The following is a 27602-nucleotide window of genomic DNA, read 5'->3' as shown; positions in this document are numbered from 1 at the left end:
TCAAAGATTGGACTGGACTGTGGGACATAAAGTGATACTCGTGAAGAGTGTGCTTCTTAGCTCAAGTAGATACATGAGACTAAATGGGCAGCTTCTGTCCAGAGGTGAGATGAGAAGGCAGAGAGGGTTAGAACCTGGTTGAATCGACATGGGAAATCAGGTGGAAAGGAGGAGTGTGCTGTCACAGTATAGGGAGAGCAATTAGGGTCACGTAACAATGTATGTATAAATTTTTGTATATGAAATGTAAACTTTCTCTTAAACTACAACAATAAACAAAAGAAAAAAAAAAAAGATTTGACCAGACACTTCACAAAAGAAAAAAAAAAGAAGTATGGCAGGGGACATTTTTAATAAATAGAAGGGTACAATACAAAGATAGGACTGTAGAACATTCCCTCCCAAATACTCAGGAACCCATTCTGAAATAGATTAGCCTCCTCATCTCAGCTTCTGGGAGTTGGCTGCTATACTCCACTGCATGAGTCAACCCTCTGGGAAGAGCTAGCCTGTATTTCTAGGACAGAAAGTTGAGTAAGTGCCTGGGTCTCTTCATCTCTAAGGCAGATACTCACTTTCACTTAATGATGCTCATTCTCTCACTGTTCTACTGGTGACAGGGTAAATGAAAAAAGAAACATGTTCCAGAACACAGGTATTTACATTAAGAACACTTTATGTTAAAGTATGAACAGCAGTTCCAATAAACGTGAAAAGATTTATCCTATATCTATAAAATTTAAGCCTTTGCTACAATAATGCTTTCTTTTAAACAAACCTGAAAAGGTTACGGAATGTCACGATCAATCTGTACATTCTCATTGCAGCATTAGCTTGAAAGACTTTGATGTTTAAATTGGACAATCATAGATGTGAATTTCCTGGTCATCTCCAACAGACACAATTTTTGAACCATTTCCATTGTATTTTACTCCCCAGACCTGTAAGGAAAAAAAAAAAAGTTCTACTAATATGACTTTGTTATAAATGAAGAGCCTTACTTCTCATTATACTGAATCTAGAAACATACTCTGAGATGAGGATGTTCTCGTACTTTCTCAGTCGGTGAGAATGGGGCCTTGTCTTTAACCAGGTGTCTTCCATTACTGCTGTTTAATTATCACTCCCTTCCCCTCCCCTACTCAGAAAATGTCATTTCTAAACACTAATCAAGATACCTAGCAACCTTTCAAAGATTCAGAATCCAGGGGATGGCCTAATACCATGCAGATGGAACCCACAAGGAACCAGCACAGGCTCTCATTTATGTTTCCAGGAATAAAATGCCCCACAACTACCCTGAGGTCACTGGCAACAGGGACAATTGTCACCTGTGCTCCTCACCTAACTCCATGCACCACCCCCTGCAGTCAGTAATTCTCACTCTGTTATTAGCGCCTAGCAGAGCCTGTCGGCTCCCAGGAGCTAGACAACATGACATTGTGGATCATTGATTTGATTTGCTATGTGTTGAATTAACAGATTGCGAACCTGTTTCCCAGACAGAATTGTTTCATCAAGAATAAATTTTGTTTGTTTTGTTTTATTTTTGGTGAAAATATACACAGCAAAACTCATTCCCCTTCCACAGTTTCTAGACATAAATGATTAGTACCAAAAAACCAAACCTGTTGTTCCTGACTCACAGCGACCCCGATGCCTTAGTTCTACTAACTGCCCCACAGGTTCCCAAGGAGGGGTCGGTGGATTCAAACTGCCAACCTTTTGGTTAGCAGCTGAGCTGTTAACCACTAAACCACCAGGGCTCAAACAAGGGCTTGTCAGAAGTGGGATGATTAGTGACATTGGTTAAATTCTTCACATTGTGTCAACATTCTCATTATTTCTGTTCTAGTTGTTTCATTTCCATTTATTTAATCTCCCTGGCCCTCAACCTTCACATCTATGCTTTTTATATATATATATATATTTTATTGTACTTTAGATGGAGGTTTACAGAACAAATAGTTTCTCATTAAACAGTCAGTACACATATTGTTTTATGACATTGGTTAACAACCCCACAACATGTCAACACTCTCCCTTCTCGACCTTGGAGGACCTTTTTCATCTATGCTTTAAAATAGCTGTTGACCCTTTGGTCTTACGTAATTTTTTTTTTTTTTTTAAAGTAGCAAAATACTCAAGAGTGACAATCTTTACTCTTTGAGCTAAACTGTCACTTAGTTGGTAGGTGACTTCAGGGGATAGTTTCAATTCAAGCTTTGAAGAGCAACTCAGGGCCATATCTCGGGATGCCTCCAAACTCAAAGGGTCCAGTAAATCTGGATTCTTTAAGAATTTGAAGTGCTGTTCCACATTTTTCTCCCTTTTTATCAGGATTCATTTATTGTGTTCCTGATCAGAATGTTCGGTAGTAGTAGCCAGGCACCATCTAGTTCTTCCGGTCTCAAGGTGGAGGAGGCAATGGTTTATGTAGACAGTTAGTCCTATAGTCCAGTTCCTTCTCTGATTCTTGGGTTTCCTTCTTTCGCTTTTGTTCCAGATGAATAAAGACCAATAATTGTATCTTAGATGGCTGCTTATAAGCTTTTAAGACCCCAGACATTACTTACCATACTTGGAGGTAGAACATAAACTTTTTAAGAACTGGTATGCCAACTGACTGGATTATCCCATGAGACCATGACCATAAGCCCCCAAACCAAGAGAACCACTCCCATGAGGTGACTGGTTATGTATAATTAGTATCAGCATCTGTAGCTACCACCTCATCCCTTCTTTTTTTTTTTGGTGTTATTGTTGCAGAACGAAGGAATAACTTTCTGATGATCAGGAGCTGATTCTGGGTGGTGAGCCTCTCACACTAACCCTGAGATGGGGCATCTAGCCCTGGTTTTAGTGCTCTCATGATTCGGTCAGGTGGCAGCCCCTTCACTCTGAACAGCTACCTACAAGTAGACACACTTGCACACCAGACCTCTCCCACTGGAACAACACTGCTCTGACCCCTCATGCAATGCACACCAGTCAGTCAGGACTTGCTCACCAAGTAGAATATAAGTCTAAGAGTGGAATGTCAACTTTATTGGCAATAATTTACGGTTAAATGTAAAAATGCATGAATAATTGTTAACTTCAAGTTGCATTCCAAAGAGGGGAAATCTATAGATCACCAGAAAAACATTTAAAATATATTAACAACCAACTTCATACAACCATGGGCATTTTTTTAATATACTGAATGGTTCCCCAAGACTCTTGCTTCTAAGACTAGTTGGGACCAGCACTGCCTCACTTGGGAGCTTGTTAGAAATGCAGAATCTCAGGCTCTAACCAGACCTACTGATTCAGAATTTAACCAGATGCCGGGGGGGACTCATGTGCACATTAAAGATGGAGAGCACTGCACTAGAACATCTTTATCATTTCATATCACACTGGCTTGGCAAAGATAAAGACTCCTGTAAGAACAGTTTCTCTTTTCTCTCCTATTTTAAAAATTGAAACAAGAATTTTCAATATCATAAAGCCAAACAACTTGTAAGAATTTCTAGCTTCTAGTATATTAAAAACAAACAAAAAAAAATATCACTTCTTTGGACAGCTCCAAAAATGACAAGTGGTGACTGTGTTTAAGCCATGGCAGCTCTCGAGGAGGGAGGTCCTCACTGCGCCAGCCGCAGGCACCAGGTGCAGCATTTTCCAAAGAAGGCATTTAGAGGCTGGGGGGGCACAGGGACATACGGCTGACAGCACTTCCCCAGCCTCTGCGTGCAGACGGTGCGTACAGGAAACCTGGGCCATCCTGAAGTCCAAGGAGATCAAGGGGATCGAGCAGCTCAGTCCCAGGGATCTACGAGGCTTGATAACTTGAGCAGCAAGGTTAGGAAAAGAAAAGCGCTTTGGCACAGTGGTCAGATGACAGTAGCAATCCAAAGACAAAGGAATTTAAATACAATTCCATACCTGATCCTGGTGATCAAAGAAGGTGTGAACACAAGTCCTCGTTCCAACATCCCAGACTTTTACACTTTTGTCAGATGAACTATTTTAAAAAGTGAACATTAGTATCAGAAAACAGTTTTTAGATTGAAGTCGGGAGGAATCTGACCAAAATTCTACACTCACCTACAGCCTGCCTACCTTGGAGGCCCCCACCCCCATGTCTGTATGCACAAGTGGCTGACCTGGGCCCCAGGAGGCGGCCGGGTGTCGGCAGCACTGGGTGGCTTTCCCTCCTCACCGGGCAGCCATTTTCCTGGAATTGGGATCGCATCATGAGTCTCAGACACATCTACCTCTTTCCAGGTGGGAGGGAGGGCTTTAAAGCTTCAAAATAAAAGCTTTCAGGAGGCTTCTGTAACCCATTCTGTAACACTTCTCATCTGTCCATCACGTTTTTCAACCGTCTTGGCCATCCTGGGCCTGTGTAACAGTGGGATCTAAAAGCACTTTTTACAAACAGATTCACACCTTTTAACACCACTGTAACACAGGTACACCTTAAAGTAAACCCAGGTAGAAGCCTAGATTTATAGGGAAAAACCGAGAGTTTCACTGTTCAAAAGAATCCGACTTTGTTCAAGGTGAAGACAGCTAACTTCATTACTTAAATAAAAATAAAACACACTGAGAAAACAAGGGCCCCCGGAACAAAAAAAGGGCCACGCAGTCTTCAAATTTCAAGGCAAGTCATACCAGAAGACCATTCCCACCTTCCTCGCATTTTGGAAACGTCTAAGAATCATCAGTACCTGGAAACAAAGTGAGTGTCATCAGGACAAAACGCAACATTCAGGACCCAGGATGCATGGCCACTCAGTGTGCCAGCCAAGTTGGCGTGTTGTCTGAAACGGGAAAGTTCCAAACAAAATGGAAATGTTAGTTTTTGGAATACAGTCACAAAAGTGGAAGGCATATTGTTAACTCTGCCCATTTAACTGGACCAAATCTCCTTTCCTTAGAACAACAGTGTCTTAGCTATATAATGCTGCTGTAACAGAAGTACTAGTGGATGCTTTTAACAAACAGAAATTTATTTTCTCACAGTTTTGGGTGCTAGAAGTCAGAATGCAGAGTGCTGGCTCCAGGGGAAGGCTTTCTGTCTCTATCAGCTCTGGAGGAAGATCCTTGTCTCTTTGCTTGCTTGTTTAATCTCTTTTTATATTTTAAAAGAGACTGACTCAAGATATACCCTACACTAATCCTGCTTTATTAACGTAATAAAGACAACCCATTCCCCACAGGGATTATAACCACAGGCAAAGAGGTTAGGATTTACAACACGTACTTTTGGGGGACATAATTCAATCCATAACAGTATTACTGTATCAAAAATTCCCTTGCTAATTAAGTGGCATCATTCATTGCACGAACGAATTTTTACAGTGGCATTAACCAAAGTGTGTTAATGCCACCAAAAGCCGAGAATAAGATCCATAAGAAGCAGAGAGCTTAACAGCTCAAAATAAATAAGGCAGTTCAGTGCATCAACCCTCAAGATGAGGATACTGAGAGGCAGCAGGGGCGAGCAGGCCACCTTAGCAGAGCAGCAGGCTCTAGTCCCTGCCTGCATTAGCAACCCTTACACATGAGGCCAGTGCCTCATTGCCAAAGAAAGTGTCCAGATACCTGTGCCTTCAACAGAACATTTCTAACCAAACCAAGAACATTACTACAACCTTTTCACTATTTTAAAAAGTAAAATCCAATCACCTGCGGCAGGGAAAAAACCTAATGGCCTGGCTAAGGTCACTGTGTAACCCGAGTTGAGCTCAGCAGTTTTGCCCCTGAAACACCCAGCAGAGTACAGCAGACCTAGCTAGGCACCAGGAAAGGCAGCCTCAGTGGGGTGCAGTGGGATCACGAGAGGATAAAAAGCCCTGGGTCTTCATTCAGTAACACCCCTTGGGCTAATCACCACCTCAGCTTGGGTTTCTCAACTGCAAAATAGGGACACTAATCCATGCTCATCCATCAATGAAAGTCTCATAAAGTAGGAGACTTAAGGAATTGCTATTTATGCTGGCTCTGCTACGACAAGCAAGCACAACTTTAGACAGGTGTCTGCCCTCTGGCCCTTGCATTCTCAGCCAGCTCTAACTCCGAACACTGCAGTTCTAATTCCAGGTCTGTTTGACTTTTTGTCATTCAAAAGCCACCAGAAGTAGGCTAAAAGGAGTAATGTTCCTACTCCCAGGTCTATACTCCAGAAAAACTCTCCTAGGCTCATAAAAGGACACGAGCACAATGTTCACAGTGGAGGTGCATGCTGCTGGAGACAACCTGGGCATCCGTCCCGCGGGAAGGGTCCCGCGGGAAGGAGCCGCGGGAAGCGTGCATCCAGGGGAGCGAGGGCCGTACTCAGCAGTGAACCATCCCCAGGGAAGGAGCAGTGGGAAGCATGCACCCAGAGGAGCAAGGGCTGCACTCAGAGCAGTAAACCACCCCCCGGGGAAGGAGCAGTGGGAAGCATGCATCCAGGGAAGCGAGGGCTGCTCTCAGCAGTGAACCATCCCAGGGGAAGGAGCAGTGGGAAGCATGCATCCGGGGGAGCGAGGGCTGCTCTCAGAGCAGTGAACCAGAGGCACCAGCAGGAAGGCTGTGTAGCATACCAAGTCAAAGTATCCAGAACACAGATCCAACACATTAGAGGGGATGCTTTAGTGGGGAGTGGGAGTGGGGCTGGGAATGATGAGGGGAGACCATGAGGAAGGGCCTTGCATGGTGTGCCCAATGACAGAGAGCCATGGACTGGGAACGATGAACTCACCTCTACACCTGCAGTGAAAAAACAAGAAGGCACTATGCTGGGGTCTCCACCTAGGCCTGCAGTGAGACAGCTTCTAAGCGGATAGCTCCCTATCTAGGGCAGAGGAGTGCCTGCTGGAACAGCCCCACCCCTAGAAAAAGGATGTTCTAAATTTTACCATCACCCTGGGCCAGCTATGCCCCTGGCTCCACTTCCTCACCTGTACACTACTTACCCAAAAGAATTAAAAATAAGTGAGCCCCACAAGAGGCAGGATGCCTGAGAAAAGTAGCAAGTACCTGATACTACCAGGTAACCTATGCATGTCTCCTCCACTGCAGCCCTGAGGACACATTCTAAGCTCAAAAACAGGGCACTGAGCAGGAGGACCAAGGGTGAGAAAAAGGTGTCTGAAGACCTGAACGCAAGCCATTACAAGACCCAGGAGAGAGAGCAGCACACAGCCTGGGGTACTTCCTAACAACAAGGGGACACGGCGGGCATCAGTATAATCTCGACAAGGTAACTTACACATCATAGATCTTGATGTAGCCATCATCTGAAGCAGTGACAAGGAGCTGAGAATCCGGGGAAAAGGTCAAGGAACGAATGGGCATAGCATGGCCTGAAATGCATAAAAGGCCCCTGTTAACCAGCAAATCCTTGTCTCCTCACTGTCCCCCATTCAGGCTTCCCAGATGATGATGGCCCTTTTAATCATCATGAGTCACTGAGTTGGACTGCCCAGGTGCTTCAGTCAGAAAAGGGAGGGTACTGACCGGGCCCCACCTCCTAATGTTCTAAAAACATCCACAGGAACCTGGCCCCTCCTCTTGGAGCCATTTCTCCTTAGTTCCCCTTCCTGACCAGTTGGGCCTCTGCATGCTTTGCTAAAAGAAACTCCTCTGCTACAAATAACAGCCAAACATGGAAATATGTGTTGCTTCTGATTTTTAAGATTGAACAAATAAGATGCTATTTTCCCTAACGAATCATTTGTTATAGAGTAGAGGATGAACTGAGGAGGTAATATATTCAGTTGGTTAGAATAAAAATAGTACAAAAGAATATATAGTAAGAAGGCTCCCTCCTACCCCTGTTCTTCAGCCACCCAGTCCTCCTCCTCAGAAGCACCAGGGTTGCAAGTCTCCTATGTATCCTCCCAGAGATATTCTTTGCATATATGCAAATACTTGTATTTTTCCTATACAAATATAAAACTATACTTTTGAGCAGGAGGAACTTATAGATTAAAAGACATTTATAAAAAAAATTTTAAAAATCAGGGTAAGACCCAGACTTACCGGCCTGACAGAGACTGGAGAAACCCTGAGACTATAGCCCCCGAACATCCTTTTAGCCCAGTAATGAAGTCACTCTGGAAGTTCACCTTTTAGTCAAAGATTAGACAGACCCATAGGACAAAATGAGACTAAAGGGGCACACCAGCCCAGGGGCAAGGACTAGAAGGCAGGAGGGGACAGGAAAGCTGGTAATAGGGAACCCAAGGTCGAGAAGGGAGAGTAGTGACCTGTCATGAGGTTGTTAACCTATGCCATAAAACAATATATGTATTGTTTAATGAGAAGCGACTTTGTTCTATAAACCTTCATCTAAAGTTCAATTAAAAAAAAAATCAGGGTAAGACCAAACTATAGTGTCTAGTGTTATACATTCAAGAGATAAAACTATAAAAAACGTAGGGAAGTTTACTGATTACAGGATCACGGAAGAGAGAGGACATGGGGGAGGGAAGGTGAGGGTTGTGACTAGGACAGGGCACATGCAAGGGCTTCTGGGATGACTGGCAAAGTTCTATTTATTGACATGGATGGTGTTCACCTCATAAAAATCCACTAAGTCATCAGTTTGATTCATGTGGGTTTTTAATCTGTGTTTTGTTACAATAAAAAGATTTTAAAAAAAAAATCTGTACATTCTTTTGCACTTTGCTTTTTCCATTTTAAATATCTTAGTGCATCCCTGTTTTTCACTGTATAGATATACCTGTCAGGTTACTTTCAATCCTTTTTATCATGATGCCACATTGAATTATCTTGTACATGTGATTTTGAACATGTGAATATTGATAGGATAAATTCCTGGCGGCAGAACTTGTGGATCAAAGCATATATTGACTTTTAATTTGATTAAACCAAAACAAAAACCAAACCTACTGCCGTCAAGTCAACTCCAACTCATACCGACTCTACAGGGCAGAGTAGAACTGCCCCATAGTGTTTCCAAGGAGCAGCTGGTGGAATTGAACTGCTGACTTTTTGGTTAGCAGCCAACTGCTTAACCACTGTACCACCTGGGCCCCTTTAATTTGATCAGGAGTGCAAATTATCCTGCTGAAGAAGTTGTACCACTTCACATTCTACCAGCAACATGTAAGTGCCCATATCCTCGCCAGTACAGTATGTAATTAATCTTTTTGACCTTTGACAATATGACAGGTGCAAAATCATATTCTGTGATAGTTTTAATTGCCCAACATTGAAAAATGCTAATACTAAGTATTTGTGAAGGGACCATAAACTGGTACAACTCTTCTGGAATGCAATATGAAAAGTAAATCAACACTTTCTGTTCCCAGATCTCCCAAGCCACTTGGGACAAAATGACTTAAGATATAGGCTCTACAGTAGATGTGAAATTCATTTTATTTCATTTTTGTGGGCCCCAAAATTCAGAGACAGGCAGTCATCCTCAAGGTACATAACGAGAGGCCTGTGTGACTCCCAGGCAAGAGACACACACCAAACACATAAGACACTCAGGATAGGGAAAACAGTGACTTCAAATATGACCCTCATATAGAAAAAGTCACAAAGAAAGATGCTCCAAATTATAGGGCCTGATTTGCAATTAACCTACTTCTGACTTAAACAGCTCCATATATTGTGTTCCAGGATTAATAACTGGGTTTTATTGATAATGATTAACAACTTGAGCAACTAATGTGGCAAAAATGTTTCATACTATGTAACCCAGTAATTGTATTTCTAAAAACTTAACCTAGGAAAATATTCAGATGTATACAAAGATGGGATGTTTACATGTATTAGCAAAAATAAAACAGAAAGCAAAAGTCCAACAAGACAGAGTTGACCAAACTATGGTACATTCAGATGGTTATTATGTAGTCATAATAACAATAATAATGAGGATGGCGCAGGACCAGGCAGGGTTTTGTTTGGTTGTACATAAGGCTACTATGAGTCAGAACTGACTCGACAGCACCTAACGACAACAACAAGAAATACCTTAGTCGGGGGTTGGCAAACCTCTTTGTAAAGGGCCAGAAAGTAAATATTTTAGGCTCTGCATGCCACATATAGTCTTTGTTACATATTGGGTTTTTTTTGCTTTTTTTCTTTAAACAAAACCTAAAATATGTAAAAATCATTCTTGCTTGGGGTCTGTACAAAAACATTTGCTAACTTCAGCTTCAGATGAATGTTTAGTGACTTGCACAAACACAATATTTAAGTAAAAGTCTAATTTATAATATAGTATGAATATGGTCCCAAATTGGGCAAAAAATTTTGAGCATAGGAAAAAAACTAGAAGGAAACAATGATGTTCACGTGGTGCTCTCTGATTAGCAGGTGCATTGATGAGAGGTGGGGGTGCGTGGGCACAGTACTTTTATCTATCTTCAAATTATCAACAAAAAGAATTTATTTTCTAATCACAAATACAGTTCTTTAGAGACAAATATGACAGAAATGAGACACTCATATGGCTGAGATATATTAACATATACATAAAAAGTAAGCTTGTTCGCCAAAACTAGCATTTAACACTGCCACAAGAACTGACGTGTCCAGGTTAAAACTACAGTGACAAGACTCAAACTTTGAGGCATTTCAGATTCCTCACTGAGATGGATGATATCTTACAAATCTAATGCTTGTTTGCCATAATGGCATTTTTAATGAAAAAATAACTCTTCTTTTGTGATCTGATAATCCAGTTTGCATAAAACAAAATGATGAGAGATACCTTCCAGCGTGTGTAGAAGTTTTCCAGTTGCAATATCAAAAATATTGATGATTCCGTCAATGGCTCCACTGGCTAGATATTTCCCATCAGGACTCTATCAGAGAACACAAGGAGAAGCAGGCATTTTGAGACTCCATGATGTTAAGCCATGCATCCATCCCTACCAAACAAGCAAATCTGCTGGCTGCAGCTCTAACTGGCTGGTTCCAAACCAATGTGAGAAGCTCCGCAAATGCTTAGAGGAGTAAGCAGAAAGAATCAGAAAGAGGAGAGCAATATTTCCTTACATATGCAATACTAAGAATGAATTTTCCTCTGGTGTCCAAAGAATATTCCTTTTTCCCACTTTCCACACCAAAAATGTTCACTTTTCCAACATGAGTTCCTGTGGCCAGATACTGGGAATCAGGAGAAAAGGCCAAAGTCCAGGCATCCACTGAACAGAAAAAAAGAAGGAAACAAATACAGTGAGAAAAGATGTGACAATTTAAAAAAACTAATGTTTTAACAAAAATACATTTTTTAAAATGGAGAAATGGTATCCTGATTCAGAAAACTATGTTTTAAAGATGCTAATCCTTTACCAATTTAGTTTAAGAGTTTCATACATTTTAACAGAATAGATGGAACAATACCAGCTATTGGCAAGGATGTGGAGAAACTGGAACTCTCATACATTGCTGGTAGGAATGTAAAATGGTACAGCTACTTTGGAAAAACAGCTTGGCTGTTTCCTAAGTTAAAATATACACTTACCATATGACCCAGCAACTCCACTCCTAGGTATCTACCAGTCTTAGTCATCTAGTGCTGCTATAACAGAAATACCGTAAGTGCATAGCTTTAACAAAGAGAAATTTATTCTCTCACAGTCTAGCAGGCTAGAAGTACAAATTCAGGGTGCCAGCTCCAGGGGAAGGCTTTCTCTCTTTGTTGGCTCTGGGGGAAGGTCCTTATCATCAATCTTCCCCTGCTCTAGGAGCTTCTCAGTCCAAAGGACACGCACTCCTGGCTCTACTTTCTTGGTGGTATGGGGTCCCCCATGTCTCTTCTGCTTGCTTCTCTTTTTTATATCTCCAAAGTGATTGACTTCAGACACAACCTAATCTTGTAGATTGAGTCCTGCCTCATTAACATAATAGAGGTACGATTTACAACACACAGGAAAACCACATCAGATAACGAAATGGTGAACAATCACACAATACTGGGAATCACGGCCTAGTCAAGTTGACACACTTTTTTGGGGGACACGATTCAATCCATGACACGACCCAAGAGAAATGAAAACATATGTCTGTGCAAAGACTTGTATGAGAATGTTCATAGATCATTACTCATAATAGCTCAAAATGGAAACAACCCAAATGTCCCTCAACTGGTGAATGGATAAAACAAAATGTGGTATATTCTTATACTAGAATAGTACTCAGCAATACTACTGTTATGGATTTAACTGTGTCCTCCCAAAATGTGTGTTAATTTGGCTAGGCCATGATTCCCAGTACTGTGTGATTGTCCACCATTTTGTCATCTGACGTGATTCTCCTATGTGTTGTAAATTCTACCTCTGTGATGTTGGTAAGGTAGGATTAGAGGCAGTTATGTTAATGAGGCAGGACTCAATCTACAAGATTAGGTTGTGTCTTAAACCAATCTCTTTTGAGATATAAAAGAGAGAAGCGAACAGAGAGACATGGGAACAACATACCACCAAGAAAGAAGCACCAAGAGTATAGCGTGCTCTTTGGATTCGGGGTCCCTGCACTGAGAAGGTCCTAGAGCAGGGACAGATTGATGACAAGGATCCTCCCCCAGAGCCAAGAGAGGGAAAGCCTTCCCCTGGAGCTGGTGCACTGAATTCGGACTTCTAGCCTCCTAGACTGTGCGAAAATAAATGTCTCTTTGTTAAAGCCATGCACTTGTGGTATTTCTGTTATAGCAGCACTAGATAACTAAGACAACTACTGATACATGCTACAACCTGGATGAATCTCAAAAACATTATGCTAAGGAAAAAATCAAGACACATATATTTTCATTTATATCAAATTTTTTAAAAAGGCAAAACTATAGTGACAAAGCAGAGCAGTGGTTGCCTCAGGCTGAGGGTGGGAGTAGGGATTGACTACTAATGAATATGAGGGAACTTTTAAGGGCATGGAAGGTTCTAAAACTGGGTCGGGCTGATAGTTACACAATTATATAAATTTACTAAAACTCGTTGACCTGTACACTTAAAATGGATAGATTTTACAGTGAAATTATATATGTGAAATTTTACCTCAATAATGCTGTAAACAAATGAAGACATAACAGAAATACTTATATAAAACTGTAACAAAGTATTTATCACAAATTAACAGGGAATGAGGATTAGTAAGAGGCACTGTTTGTATTTTTTTTTTTTTAAAAAAAAAAAGGCAATTAGTTTTTAACTTACACTACACAACTTAGTTAACTTCAAGAGTTCTATCCACATGTTACTTATGCACCCCAGAGCATCTGCAAGTGCCCCCAGACTCACGTGCTGCCTGGTCAACAGACTGCCTTTGTTTCCATCTGGACCACTGATGGTGTTGTGGCCTTTCTTTACTCAGCTACATGGGAAGTTCTGCCCATCAGAGTCAATCTCAAAGAGCTTTGGAAGCTGAGTCAGGGCCTAGAAGTCAAGGAACAATCTGGTTTCCTTCTGCCTGTCCTCTGCCTTCCTGGGCTCCCATCTCCAGCCCAGTCTTATATGGGAATACCCTCTAAGTACTGCCATCTCCTGCACCTGCCCAGGAGCTGTGCTCATCAGATCAAAGGGAAAGGAGAGAGAAAGCCTCCTCATTCCCTTGAATAGAACTCAAAAAGGACATGAGCAGGGCCTGCCTCTGCCTTTTTCACTTACGGGAGAGTGAAGGAGGAGAGGCCTGTGAGCTTAACTCATCGCAGACAGGGGCTCTAGCACAGAGCGACAACTACCACAGATCAGGGTGCTTTTTAAAATAAAATTCTCTTGAAAATTTTAACACACATATTCAAAGTAGTAATAAATCCTTTATCACTTATGAAACATTCATTTTAAAAATGGAATTTACTTCAACAGTGCTTAATTAACCAATAAGACTTAAATAAATCTTTTATAATGAACCTCTCAAATAGCTGCTTTTTAATATCTACCTTTAGACCTAAAAGTCAGTAGCATTTACTCTGAGAGGATTGTTTTATTCCCATTATAATTAGCTGTTTATAGGAATGGTTATTAGGAAATCTGATTTTTATTCTTCTAAATTTAATAATATTTCTAAACTATTTTTACATTTCCCTGTTGTTTTACAATATAGAAATTTGAGTACCAAATGTCCTTACACTCAAAACAGAAGGAACAACTTTTATCCCTGAATTAAACTCTGTATTCTAAGTTTTATTTTAATATTTTACACAACAGATATTTATTTTAATCATTAAGCTCCTCTTCAGAATTGAGAAGAGTTGCTTTTCTTTATCCTTGGGCATCAAGAAGCCTCTGCTGAGACGCTCCCGGGCAGGGCTTTCCCCTTTGTTCTTCAATGTTGGCTTGCTAGAAAACTACGGCCTGGCTGAGCTGCCCAATGCAGGGTCTTCCCTTCAGCTTTGCTTCCTTCTCCTTCCTCGCTCTCTTCTGGTTCTGAGAATTTCTCTTTTCTTTTTCTCTTTCTTTGTGGTAGTTCACTTTCTCTACATATATTTTCAAGACAGATATAATTTAGGTGTCCATTTTCTCTACATTCATTAGACCTAGATTTATCGAAGTATTTGAACCTTCAGATGAATTCAGCAGCTCTTTAGTTGTCAATAGCAATGCTTGTTTGAATTACTTGACTAAATAACTATTTGTTGTTTAATGGCCTGGTACAGTTTTGTGCAGATATCTATCCAAAAATAAAACAAACTCAATCCCTTTATTCTTCTCAGTATCTTTCTCTTTCATAGCAGCAACTGTTACTATCTTGCCATACTTGGAAAACATCTGGCACAAGGTACTGCTTATCAGGGAAGGCAAGTTGGATACATGCCAACATTCTTTTACTTGGAACCAATTCAGCACTCATTTCTTCATGTGGGGTGTACCTGGGTCCACAGCCATGCAGTGACCCTAACATCACAGGTACTGGGAGGGCTTGGGTGTCCACGATCAAAAGACAGTAACAGATCTGCCTCTCCTGCCTCTCTTCTTAAAATGTTCCTCAGCTATATTTCAGAGTCTTAGCAGCCTTTGTGGGCTGGCTGGGGGACCTAAGTCCCCTGTAAGCGATGTAAGCAGGGAAAGGGCACATGCAAAGAAGAGGGAGAGAGTATCTGAGGACCCTTCTCCAAATACATATCCCAGGGCACACACCCCAATAAAGGTGATTCAATGGATCCAACATAGGGACTGGGCATGCATATTCTGAAAATGTTCTAGCTGTAAGGATCACAGACATGGAATAGTGCTTCTCAGGGAAAACGCATTCAGCTTCCAGAAAACTCAGTCTCCTTACAAACCCTGGGACCACCCTTCTTTCCAACATAAGAATAGCTTATAGTGGCTACTGAGCATAACTGGTGGGAGGCAAATCCATCTGGTGCCCCAAGCAAGGGAATTATGTTAATGAAACGCCTAAGCGGCTCTTCTATAATCAAGCTATAGAGGTGTGTGCCAGAGACGCCCTCTAGCGGTCACCACTCATTCTGGCTGAACAAGCTCTGCTCATGAATGCTAGGCAGTCGTCCACAATATAAGTCTAAAAGGAATCCTCAAATGTCATGCTGTTTGTTCCACATTAACCCAGACCACTGAAATCATCAAGTCACACCATCCCAAGTGATGTTTATCAAGGCTGATGGATAGGATTATCCTGTCTCTATAGTACTTATGGGGCACTAGTGGCACAGTGGTTAAGAGCTCGGTTGCTAACCAAAAGGTCGGCAATTCGAATCCACCAGTCACTCCCTGGAAACCCTGTGGGGCAGTTTTACTCTGTCCTACAGGGTCGCTATGAGTCGGAACTGACTCGACAGCAATGGGTTTGTTTTTTTTTTATTTTTTTATTTGATAGTACTTAAAAAGAAAAAAATAATAAATGATTTTGTTTCTTTGAACAGTTTCATATCAATCACATACTAAAATCAGGCACTCAAATCAAAATTAATTGAGATTACCACAATATAGATCTATAAGAACATAGTGCTTTGCATTCTAGATTGACATCTATAAGACAGTGACTGTATCATTTCAGAATAGAGCAAACAGAGCAGCTCTGGACCATCCAAATACAGCTCCACAATTCCAAACTGACAATTCTGAAATCCTAAAGGCTCTATAAGCTGTTCTTTCCTACGTGGAGTACTAAAATTCATTTGGTAGCAAAGCCTGCCCTGAACTGATGCAAGGTTATTCACAGCCTTTATTTACTTCACTCAGTATAAATATTCTTCTGTTCAGTTGCAGAGCTGTTAGTGTTTGATCAGAGTGCTGTTCCCAACCCCACTGAAGGTACTATGTAATATACAGTTCACACACCTCTATTACCCCTCTCAAATCCAAGATTCTATATAAATTCCCTGAGGGTTTTGGGAAAGGGATCATCGACCTCTATTATCTCCCTTAAAAGTAAAACTCTTACCAGGTCCTGCATCTATAGATTTGATCTGTTTGCCATTTTCCAAGTCCCAGAGACGAATATGAGCATCAAGAGAACTGGATGCAGCAATGGGCAGGGTGTGGCTGATGTCCACAGACACCACCCCCAGCTGATGTCCCTCCAGACTCCACTGTAGGTCCAGCCTCTCGTCACGCCTTCAATGGGGGACAGAGACAAAGGGATTTCTTCACAAACACAACACACTGTACCTGGCATCTGATATCACAGGTCCCTGTGACCCGTGTATTGACAACAGTCTGTGAAACGCAGAATCAGAGAGGAGTTGGAGAGCCATAGAACACCAAATGCAGCCAGGTTTTAACTTTGGGACTTTTTTTTTCTTTTTTTTAAATTATAGGGCTTTAGTACTGAATAACAAAAAAAAGTGAGAAAAAATAAGGTGCTGTTTTATATTGCCATACTGTTACTGTTTTCTTGCCTAGAAAAAAGTTAATACTTCCCTGATTGCAACTTGGAAGCCCAGAAGCAAAAGCCAATTTTTCGAGGCTCTATGTTAGGAGAGGAGCCCTAGTGGTGCAGTGGTTAAGCACTTGGCCGCTAACTGAAAGGTCGGCAGTTTGAACTCACCAGCTGCTCCACAGAAGAAAGATGTGGCAGTCTGCTTCCAGAAAGATTTACAGCCTTGAAAACCCTATGGGCAGTTCTACTCTGTCCTATAGGATCGCTATGAGTTGTAATTGTCTTGATGGCAGTGAGTTTTCGTTTTGGTAAGTTAGGGGAGAGGGTGCTCACCATTTCCAGACCTTCACCAGATCATCCAGCGAGCCTGTGACCACAGTCTCAGAATTTTCCTTCTTGTTTGTCCCCCAGGCAACTGACCAAATGGCATCATCATGGGCTAAAATGGAAAGTGCTTCACTTAAAAAGTCTTCATGCAACTTCTAAACCCAACATGATAAAATGAAGCTGAAATCTGTTCCAACAACAATTCTGAGGAAATATCTACTTGTATCCATTTTACAAAGCACTTCCCCGTACAGTCTATAGTGGATTTGTGGGGGCACATACGAAAACTGGAGGTTTTGAAGAAACCCCTTACTCCAAATCACAGGTTTACCAGGTGGAGAAGCAGTATTGGAATCCAGGTCTTCGGACTCCAAATCCAGTGTCCTTTCTACCTAGGCATGCTCCCACCACACAGCAGACTGGAATGGCAATTCACTTGACTAAAACAAGTGAAGCCAGCAGGGAACACTTTGCCCCCTGCAAAAAAAGACCTGAACTTCGTAAGAGATATGTCTTTAGAGATCTTTGGAAACCAGTAGGCAATTCAACTGTAAACAGTACAGGCCTAAAAATAAATACTTAACATGGCATGAGTTGCCTTCTACCACATTACCTTTATTATGCTCAGTGGGTGGTCAGTTATTACATTAATCCTTTTTTAAGTATTATCTCAATCACAACAACCCTATGAAATGGGTACTATAAATATCATCCCCATTTTACAGACAAGTAAATCAGAGGCTTACCCACAGTCACAAAGCTAAGAAGGGACAGAGCTAGGATTCAAACTCAATCTAATTACTAAAGTCTGCAAGCTCCATCTTTGATGGGCCTGCACATTGTTGGGTCTGCAGACCTGGTATGGGCATATGAATGTAACAAGTGCACATGGAGGCTTTATTCATGCCTGGCAGCAATTCTCCAGGGCCAAAACGTGAATATAAGGGCATTACACTTCAACAATACGGAGGCCTGGTGCACAATGGTTAAGCGCTCGGCTGCTAACTGAAAGGTTGGCAGTTCAAACTCACCAGCTGCTCTGCAGAAGAAAAGACCTGCTGATCCGCTCTCATAGAGGTTACAGTCTAGGAAACCCTACGGGGCAGTTCTGCTCTGTCATATAGGGTTGCTGTGAGTCGGAATCAACTCGACGGCACGCAACAACACCAACAAACGTCAACAATTCGGAGTTACATACGGATGCATGGCTTCGATTACAATCCCCACCTGGCCTGAGCCTTCCATCTGGACAGCATTAGCTACATACAAGTTAGCTGACTGATGTGCCCATTAGCCTACTAGCTACTTACACTAGGTAACTTGGAAGAACCCTTTTGGTTTAAACTTTAGTCTACCTAAATGTTACCTACTTGTGGTGGAAGACCTCTGTTAGGCATTCCACAAACGACTCTAGGCTCTACCTAACTCATCCAGGCTGTGGTGAAGGAACTAGACATGTGTAAACAGTCCAGCCACAGACACTACTCCTTTTCAGGTATGAAGCCCGGTATCACGGTGGGCTATGTTCCCAAACTGGACTCTGACCTGCTTCCTGCACCCATTCCTGTCACTGCCACTGCTGTACAACCCCCAGCCCTCCCCACCTTCTCACTGGCCTTGACAAAGGTCCTCTGTGGGAATCCCTGCAACTGTTGTAAATAAAGAATCCTGTCATTCACTGGGTCACACAATGACCCTCCTGTAAAGACCCTGAGGCAAGTTCTGAGTTGAGGGCCAGACCCAAGTTCACCTCCTCACATGAGCTGGCATAAACAGAGCTCTGAGGCACCAAGCATTTCCTTCTTTCACCTTGGCAGCTGGGAAGCTCAGAGTTACATCTTCCTCGGGAGGGAAAGCTTGCCTCAGCCTGGAGTTCTCCAGTCTATCATCTGACTTCTACTTTTTTCGTTTCAGTTAGTTGTTTAATTTTTGTTATTGCTGTTTGTTTGTTTTTAAGTGTATTTGTTGTTGGTCGCCTCTGTCAATCCTTCTGCAAAGTGAATATACTTAGGAACTGCACCTGCATGTCTGGCCAGCAGGACAAAAGATCTTAAAGAACCCAGGGACAAGTTTTTCACAGATGAAATTGCTTCAACCAACAGGCTGCTTACCTTGCTCTTGTTTGAAGAGAATACTGTACTGAAAAAGAACAGAAGCCACATTAAACCAGTGGTCAGAGTTCAGGTACCCCCCATCCCCTCCTGAAAGCACCCCCAGTCATCCAATTCACCCCCCACAGTAGATTTAGTCACTATAGTGTTAGCTACTTCCCCTGCTGTCACTCTGAAAGCTCCTTGATTCCTGCTCAGGCAAGATTTATAGATTCATACCAGAAAAAATTCAGCTCTTAAAGAAACTAATTATACCCCTGCCTGATCCCTACCTCCCCAAAAGCCAAAAGCAAACCTATTGCCGTTGAGTCAATTTCGACTCAGAGACCCTACAGGACACAGTAGAACTACCCCATAGGGTTTCCAAGGCTGTAATCTTTATGGAAGCAGACTGCCACATCTTTCTCACATGGGGCAGCTGGTGGGTTCGAACCACCAACCTTTCCGTTAGCAGCCGAGCACTTAACCACTACACCACCAGGGTTCCTTCTACTCCCCCTGCCCACGCACCCATATTAATTAATTATGCTTTCTTTTTCTGCTCTGACCACCAGGAAGCTCAAAGCCCAGTTTGTAGGCTAATTTTTGCAGCTCTATTAAGACCACACAGACTGCAAAACCTGTTAACTTTGTCCCCAAACCTATTATGTTTCTCCTGTTGCATCTCCTATTCTGATCTGTTTCTTTTCTTCTTTTTTTAACAAATGATTTTTAAGTTTCCTCAATGCCTCTGTAAACGACGGTAAAAACACAGATAAAATAATCCTATTGTTGTTGTTGTTGTGTGTGCAATCGATTCCAACTCATAGTGACCCTATAGGACAGAGTAGAACTGCTCCACAGGGTTTCCAAGGCTGTAATCTTCATGGGAGCACATTGCCACATCTTTCTCCCATGGGGCCACTGGTGGGTTTGAACCACTGGCCTCTCAGATTAGCAGCCATGCACTTAACCACTGTGCCACCAGTGCTCCTTATTAGTGTTGTGCGTTTTATAAGCGCCACCCAACCTTGTGACAGCGAGGTGCCCAGGGTCACCCAGCTCTTCAGGATCAGAGAAAGAATTAGATCTCAGTCCCCAGACTATACATGCAGACAACGTAGTGGGCTCGAATTTGCCAAAGAATAGACCAACTGACGTTCCGCCCCTTGCCACAGGCCTTACCTGATTGGTCATTTCCTTAACCAGGGATGAAGGGCTAAAGGCCAGACAGCTCTGTGGAAACAACACCAGTGTTTCAATAAGGGGGTGTCATCAGGACACGGCGTTACAGGAGGTTTCCCTCGACCAAGGAAATAAGGTAACCCTTTCTTATGGAGTTGCTCCCACACCCTTCTATGGCTCAGTCAGAGGGACATCCTTTACAAGCCCTACCAGGTAGGTGTGGTCTTCTCGCTCCCACTGAGCCCAGGAATGCAACCAACACCTACCCCAACCACTGGTTTCTTCTCCCCAAGTCTGACTGCACAGCGGGACCAGTCTCTGTCCCTTGTTACTCTTTAGAGAGACAAAACCACAGGTCCTTTTAATTTTAAATATTATTTATTCAAAATTCAACAAGCAAATATAGGGGAGTCCAAAGATAGCCAAGTTCTTACAATCCATACAGGGATTGCAACCAAAAATGGCTACAGTGGCCAGTAGGCATGTAAATAAGGAAAAGAGCTGGAGGGAGACATTTCTCTCACAAAAGGCATCAAAGGACTTAGCTCAGCTAAACAAAGACCCAACTTACTTTAAGAACAGACTTAATTTCTCAGGCTACAACAAAACCCCAAAAAAACCAAACTCACTGCTGTCATCAATTCCAACTCATAGAGACACTATAGGACAGGATAGAACTGCCCCACAGGGTTTCCAAGGAGTAGGAGCTGGTGGATTTGAACTGCCAAACTTTTGATTAGCAGCTGAGCTCTTAACTACTGTGCCACCAGGGCTCCAGGCTGCAACAAGTGTTCTTAACATTTTTGTGCATGTGCCATGGACTCCTCTAGCAGCCTTGTAAAGCCTATAAACCCTTATCGGAATGTTTTTAAACACATAAAATAAAACACATAGGATTACAAAGAAAACTAAGAACACTGAAATAAAACTTTACCAAAATACAAAAACCAAGTCTGTGATAGAGTAACATGTGTGCTTCTTTATTAACACATTAAATAACAAGATCTGGCAAGTCTAATATAACTACCATCATTTCAATGTTGTGAAGAGCTTAAATGTATCTCAAGGTATGAAAATCTCTGATTTCTACTGGTGACAAAGTCACACTGCTAATACTGAGGTTTACTGACTACATTCATAATTGAAGGAAATGGTAAATTTCAGTTAGAGATCAAGAAATATGAAGATGTAATTTTTTTTCCTCATCCAAGTTCATGGCCCTCTCAATTCTATCCATGAACAAATTGGGAGACCATATAGCTAAGGCACCTGGGTTCAGGTTACTTGTTTTAAATTTACAAACCCAAGAAGTTTCTTGTAAAGTTCTTCCAAGAATAACGGGGGGAAAAAACCCAAAAAAGTATTTCTGAATAATCTTCGCCTATGAAGATCCCAGTCAGGTTGTTAGTGTTTTATTCATTTGCGACCCAAGAACAGGGTCATGCCCAGAGTAGGAAAGACAGGAAGGAGCTCAAGTCAGTCCTACTGAAGTGAAGGGCATTCAGTCTGAGCACCAGTCCTCTGCCCTGAGATGCACAGTCCTGCTAATTGGGCCTCACTTTTAGCAACAGAGAAAACAGCTTCCAAAAAAGCCAGTCTCCCCAAAACAAGGGTATGAGTCTATCAATAATGAGTTCATATTGCCCATGTACTAAGTGTCAGGTCTGTTTTAAGTACTACACATGAACTAGCTCACTGAACCCTAACCCCATTTAGCAGGTATTCTTATTATCATCTCTACTTTCCTGGTAAGGAAACTGAAGCAGAGAGAGGTTAAGAAAACTCTCCCTAAGGTTAGTCTGACATTAGAAGGTGGATACTAGCGCTACCGAGCTACATCGCCTTCTACTCCAGACTCTTATCTCATGGCAGGTAATTTCAGACCCCAGAGCCCTCTTTCGCCACCTTCTCTCTTTAGGGAACTTACCCCTAAATTCCCAGCCGGAATTCACTGCTCGTTTCTCAGTGTTTCCAAATACTACACATGCCTTTATTACTCAGGCAGGTCAATTACCCACAGTAGTACAAGGTACATGAAGTAAAGAGAACCTAGCCTCTGCATGCACCTGTCCAGTGATGGGGAGCTCGCTACCTAAGAAAACAGTATGGTCCACGAAAAACTTCAGTTAAGAAAGTTCTTGCATTTACCGAACCAAGACCTTCCCCGCGAAAGAACCAGCCCTAATCTCGGGGCTACACGGAGCATTCTCAGGATGCAAGAGGCGGCTACCTACGGGCCTTCCCTCTTCTATCAGGCTCCGCGCTCCGAGGGGCAGCCAATGTAAATGGGGTCACAGAAGCTACCCTCAGGCACTGCGGTCTGGAGCATCCCTGAACAAACCTGATTAGAGGTAGCCTCGGGCCCACCCTCGCTCACCCGCCCTCCAGATGAGGCCGTCAGCGGCTCCAACGACGGCCGACCTCAACCGCCACCAGGACCAACTCACCGCCTCGCTACCCCGCTGCACTTCTGATGCCAGACTCCGCGCGACAGCGACGCGTAGCGATGAGCTAAGGAAGGGGCGGGGCATAGCTCCTGGCCCCGCCCCCAGAGCTCCGGCATTCGCCGCAGCGCCTCCTGCCTTGGCAACGCCGCGCGCGGTGCAGGCGCTGAGGCTGGTGGGCGGGGACAGGATGGGTAGGCCACGCCCTGTTCATGCCCGCCCCCCGTGAGGCTTGACCGCTGGGAACCCGCTCTCCGTAGAGCACAGTTTTAGGTTCCAGCAACTATAGAGTTAGGCATTTGGGTTTCAGTTTCTCCATTTGTACTCTGAGATTGAGCTAAACCAGGTAACTTCTAGGGTTCTATTGCTTAAAAAAAATTTTCTTTCAGTGAAATAGAGCTTTACTTTTCAAGGGAGCCCTGGTGTCACAGTGGTTAAGCACTCGGCTGCTAACTGAAAGGTCAGTGGTTCGAACCCACCGGCCACCAGCCCTCCATGGGAGAAAGATGTGGCAGTCTGGTTCTGTAAAGATTTACAGCCTTGGAAACCCTATGGGGCGGTTCTACTCTGCCCTGCAGGGTCGCTATGAGTTGGAATCGACTGGATGGCAACAGGGTGATGTTTTAAACTGCAAGTCACGACCCATTAGCAGGAAAGAGATCAATTTAGTAGGTGTCATGACCAGCATTTTTAAACAATGAGATGGAAGGGAGTAGACCTAGGTCCCATCCTCAGGAGTGTGACCCGAGCCTTCCTGCCCTCTGGTCACTGTCCCAGCCTCTCACTTGGCAAGAGGGAAGAGATGTTTTGGGGGGCGGAATGCCTGGGGGAGGCCTCTGAAGGGTTAATCCATTTCAGCTAGTCACGGAAGAGATTACAGTCTCTCCTGACTAAAACTGGTTTTAGAAGTTCTAAAGCATTATAGTAGAAGCTGATGATAGTAAAATAAGGTCGCACTGAACGCCAGCCTCTGAAGTGTCTGTGTTCTCTCAGGTGTTTTTCTGTCAGTTAGAGCTTTACAGGATCCAGTTTAGTACAACCATCTCGAGTTCTATGATGATGATCAGAAAACTGTTAGACCACTAAAACAAGAACAAAAACACCAGTTGCTGTCAAGTCTTTTCCAACTCACGGCAATCCCGCCTGTGTCAGAGTAGAACTGTGCTCCAAAGGGTTTTCAATGGCTGATTTTTTGGAAGTAGATCACCAGGCCTTTCTTCTGAGGTGAACTGGGGGAACTTGAACCTCCCACCTTTTGAGTAGCAAGCTCATTAACTGTTTACACCACCCAGGGACTTGGAACACATACAACTGGATAAAGTTCATCTTTGGAAGAGGCTTTTTGTCTCAGAAATTTGCCGAATACACCCACAAGACTCCCAGGGCCCAGTCTCTGGTCCTCCGGAATTCCTTCAGTGACAGCTGTGTTCACAGAAACCACATCTAGCCCCAGAGGATCCCCTGCATGCCACTGGTATAGAAAGTTTTGGTCAAAGTGAACAGGCTTCAAGACTTATCCTGACTTGTCAAAATCCTTATGTGGGGCCTCCTAAAAGTCAAGATACCCTGTAATCATTCTGGATGTATTTAACCAGAGCACTCTTGCCACTAAAGATAAGAAAAAAATGTACAGAGACTTCATCAGCCTGAGACCAGAAGAATTAGATGGTGCCCGGCTGCCACCAATGACCGCCCTGATAGGGAACACAACAGAGAGTCCCTGATGCAGCAGGAGAAAGGTGAGGTGCAGAACTCTAATTCTAGTAAAAGGTCTGACTGAGACTGGAGGAACCCCAGAAAGCATAGCCCCTGGACTCTGTCGACCCAGAACTAAAACAATTTCAGAGGCAACTCTTCACACAGAGATTGGACTGGACTGTGGGACATAAAGTGACACTTGTGAAGAGTGTGCTTCTTAGCTCAAGTAGATACATGAGACTAAATAGGCAGCTTCTGTGCCGAGGTGAGATGAGAAGGCAGAGAGGGTTAGGAGCTGGTTGAATTGACGTGGGAAATCAGGGGTGGAAAGGAGGAGAGTGCTGTCACAGTATAGGGAGAGCAATTAGGGTCACATAACAATGTATGTATAAATTTTTGTATGAGAGACTGACTTGAATTGTAAACTTTCACTTAAGCTACAATAATAAAAGAAAAAATGTACAAATTATATCCTGAGACTAGAGAGCTCATGTTTGAATTGGAGGCAGTTTTCCCTTACACTGGCCTACATGGACGCTGATATTCAGGCACATTCCACAGAGCCAGATATGCGAACACTGGCCTGGCAATGCTAGGGCCCAGGATCCTGAAGTGCAGAAAGGACCCCTTAACATCAGTTTCCAAAAGCAATGACTTTTAGCAATGAAGTGAGGAGTCATCCACTGCCTCTGTGTTGATCAACCAGCCCCTTTGTTTTGTTTTTGGTGAAGTTTGTGGGCTTCTTGGGGTTTTGGAAATGAACTAGTTATTATGTGAACTCCCCCAAGCCAGGGAAACTGGGCCATCTTTAGTTTAACTTTTAGCTTTTGAATACAAAAAAGTATTTTTGAAGACATCTACTTGAAGAATGGTGAGATTTTGACTATCCAAAATGTACATGACTATGTAACTAAGTGAATTTTAATCTGTAGGATTTGAGTTTATATGGATGTAGTAGGCAGAATAAGACCTTCTTCCCCCAAAGATGCCCACATCCAAAATCCTCGGCATCTGTGAATATGTTAGGTTATATGGCAAACAAGAATTAAAGTACAGATGAAATCAAGGTTGCTACTGAGCTGACCTTAAGATAGGGAGATTATTCTAGCAAGGAAACTGATTCTACCTTAGAATCTCCAAAGAAATACAGCCCCACAACATCTTGATTTTAGACCATTATGATAAAGCCATTGTCGTATTTGACAATATGATACGACCCATGTCATATTTCTAACCTACGGAACTGTAAGATAATAAATTTTTTATTGTTTAAGTCTCTCAGTTTGTAGTAATTTATTTTAGCAGCAATAGACAACTAATAAACCCGTTGCCGTCAAGTCGATTCCGACTCATAGCAATCCTATAGGACAGAGCAGAACTGCCCCATAGGTTTTCCAAGGAGTGGCTGGTGGATTCAAAATGCCCACCTTTTGGTTAACAGCCAAGCTCTTACCTACTTCGCCACCAGGGCTCTACAGGGAACTAATACAGTGGGTTTTTTGTTTTTTGTTTTTTCCTGCATGTTAACTATAAATATTCCACGACCAGACTGTAATCAAAGCACTCTGATAATTTTTATGCCTTTTGGTTTACTTGTTATCAGAATACCAAGGCTTTTGACCTTCTATTTGCTCCCTTCCAAAGTTGCTACTACTCATTTTCAATTAAAGCAAATTGTTTTAGGCTCTTTTTTGTCAGCCATTACAGTTGTTTTGAATAAAAATTTAATTAAAAAAAAAAAAAAACTGTTGCTGTTGAGTCAACTCCAACTCATGGCAACCCCACATGTTTCCGAGTGTAACTGTGCTCCATATGATTTTCAATGGTTGTAATCTTACAGAAGCAGATCGCCAGGCCTTTCTTCCATGGCTCCACTGGGTGGCTTCAGATGTCAACCGTTCAGTTAGTAGTTGAGTGCCTTGTCATTGGTGGTTTGTGTGTTGCTATATGCCAAACAGATTTCAGTGGAGCTTCTAAACTAAAACAGACTAGGAAGAAAGGCCTGGCAATCTACTTCTGAAAATCAGCCAATGGAAACCCTACGGATCATAATGGTCTGATCCTCGACTTATCAGGTGGATGGCATAGGCAGCTAACAACAACAACAACAAAGACTTTCCAGCTCTGTAATTCTATAATTATGACAGGAACTCCATGTTACTCATTCAGAAGGATGTATTGAGTATCTGCTTCACTCCTGTGTCCCAGAGCACCAGATGCATGGGGTCACTGGCATGGCCTTAGCATTGGGACTGTGAACAAGATACTTGGCCTTTTTTGTGCATCTGATGAAATCTATGAATTTCATCTTGTAATGCTTTTAAGTGTATAAAAACAAAACATAGGATTACAAAGAAGACCAATTACTGTATGTCCAAAAACAGTTATCAAAATATTTGTGAACTAGTAATATTTGTGCTCCTTTATTCATGCAGCAGGTCTAATAACTTCTGTGATTTCAAAGTAGTGATGAGTGTAAACACTGTTTTGAATTACCTGCAATGGCTGTAATGTGATATGAAAATATCTATGACATCCGTTGGTGACAAAGCCACCCAAACCCATTGCTGTCTAGTCGATTCCAAGTCATAGCGACCCTGTAAGGACATGTCCCACAGACATTAGAACTGCCCCATAGGGTTTCCAAACCTGTAAATCTTTACAAAAGCAGACTGCCACATCTTTCTCCTGTGGAGGGCTGGTGGGTTCAAACTGCCAACCTTTCGGTTAGCAGCCAAGCGCTTACCCACTGCGCCACCAGGGCGCCCCGAACAAAGCCACAGGGACTGCTAATAAGTCTGGGGTTTGTTGCCTACATTCATAATTAAATAAAATATTACATTTCAGCTAGAGGTTAAGGAAAATGAATCTGTAATTATTTTTACAGATCCCCAATCCTCTGTTGTGGAGCAAATCTGGAAAGACTTTCCGAATGTACTGCATGCCATTTAAATATCTATAGCACGAGTTATGGCCTTGCAGGTCAGGAGAGGGTGAAAAGAATTTAGAATAAAATAAAGTAAAAGTCCAAGCTGATGGTGAAGTAACTCAGGGTATGGCCTGC

General features: G+C 42.6%; 1 protein-coding gene and 1 pseudogene across 2 annotated transcripts; both read right to left on the bottom strand.

Moving 5' to 3' along the window:
- Positions 1-662: 662 nt before the first annotated feature.
- SKIC8 (SKI8 subunit of superkiller complex) lies at positions 663-23004 on the bottom strand. Of its 2 annotated transcripts, none has more exons than XM_012558803.1 (11): positions 22844-23004; positions 20397-20447; positions 19233-19260; positions 17128-17233; positions 16357-16529; positions 11014-11162; positions 10727-10820; positions 7247-7340; positions 4719-4811; positions 3931-4009; positions 663-941 (listed from the first exon to the last, which is right to left on the bottom strand). In XM_012558803.1, the coding sequence occupies exons 1-11, from the start codon at positions 22925-22927 to the stop codon at positions 852-854; spliced, it is 1041 nt and encodes a 346-aa protein (XP_012414257.1). In that variant the 5' UTR covers positions 22928-23004; the 3' UTR covers positions 663-851. The 2 variants fall into 2 exon arrangements, with proteins under 2 accessions (XP_012414257.1, XP_023597431.1); XM_023741663.1 differs by having other exon boundaries at positions 22774-22869.
- LOC105756856 (zinc finger CCHC-type and RNA-binding motif-containing protein 1 pseudogene) lies at positions 13997-15420 on the bottom strand (annotated as a pseudogene).
- Positions 23005-27602: the final 4598 nt, after the last annotated feature.

The sequence above is a fragment of the Trichechus manatus genome, unplaced genomic scaffold (genome assembly GCF_000243295.1).
Source record: "Trichechus manatus latirostris isolate Lorelei unplaced genomic scaffold, TriManLat1.0 scaffold00186, whole genome shotgun sequence".
Classification (NCBI taxonomy): domain Eukaryota; kingdom Metazoa; phylum Chordata; class Mammalia; order Sirenia; family Trichechidae; genus Trichechus; species Trichechus manatus.
The sequence above is the reverse complement of the archived record's forward strand: the minus strand, read 5'-3'. Positions and strand labels throughout refer to the sequence as shown.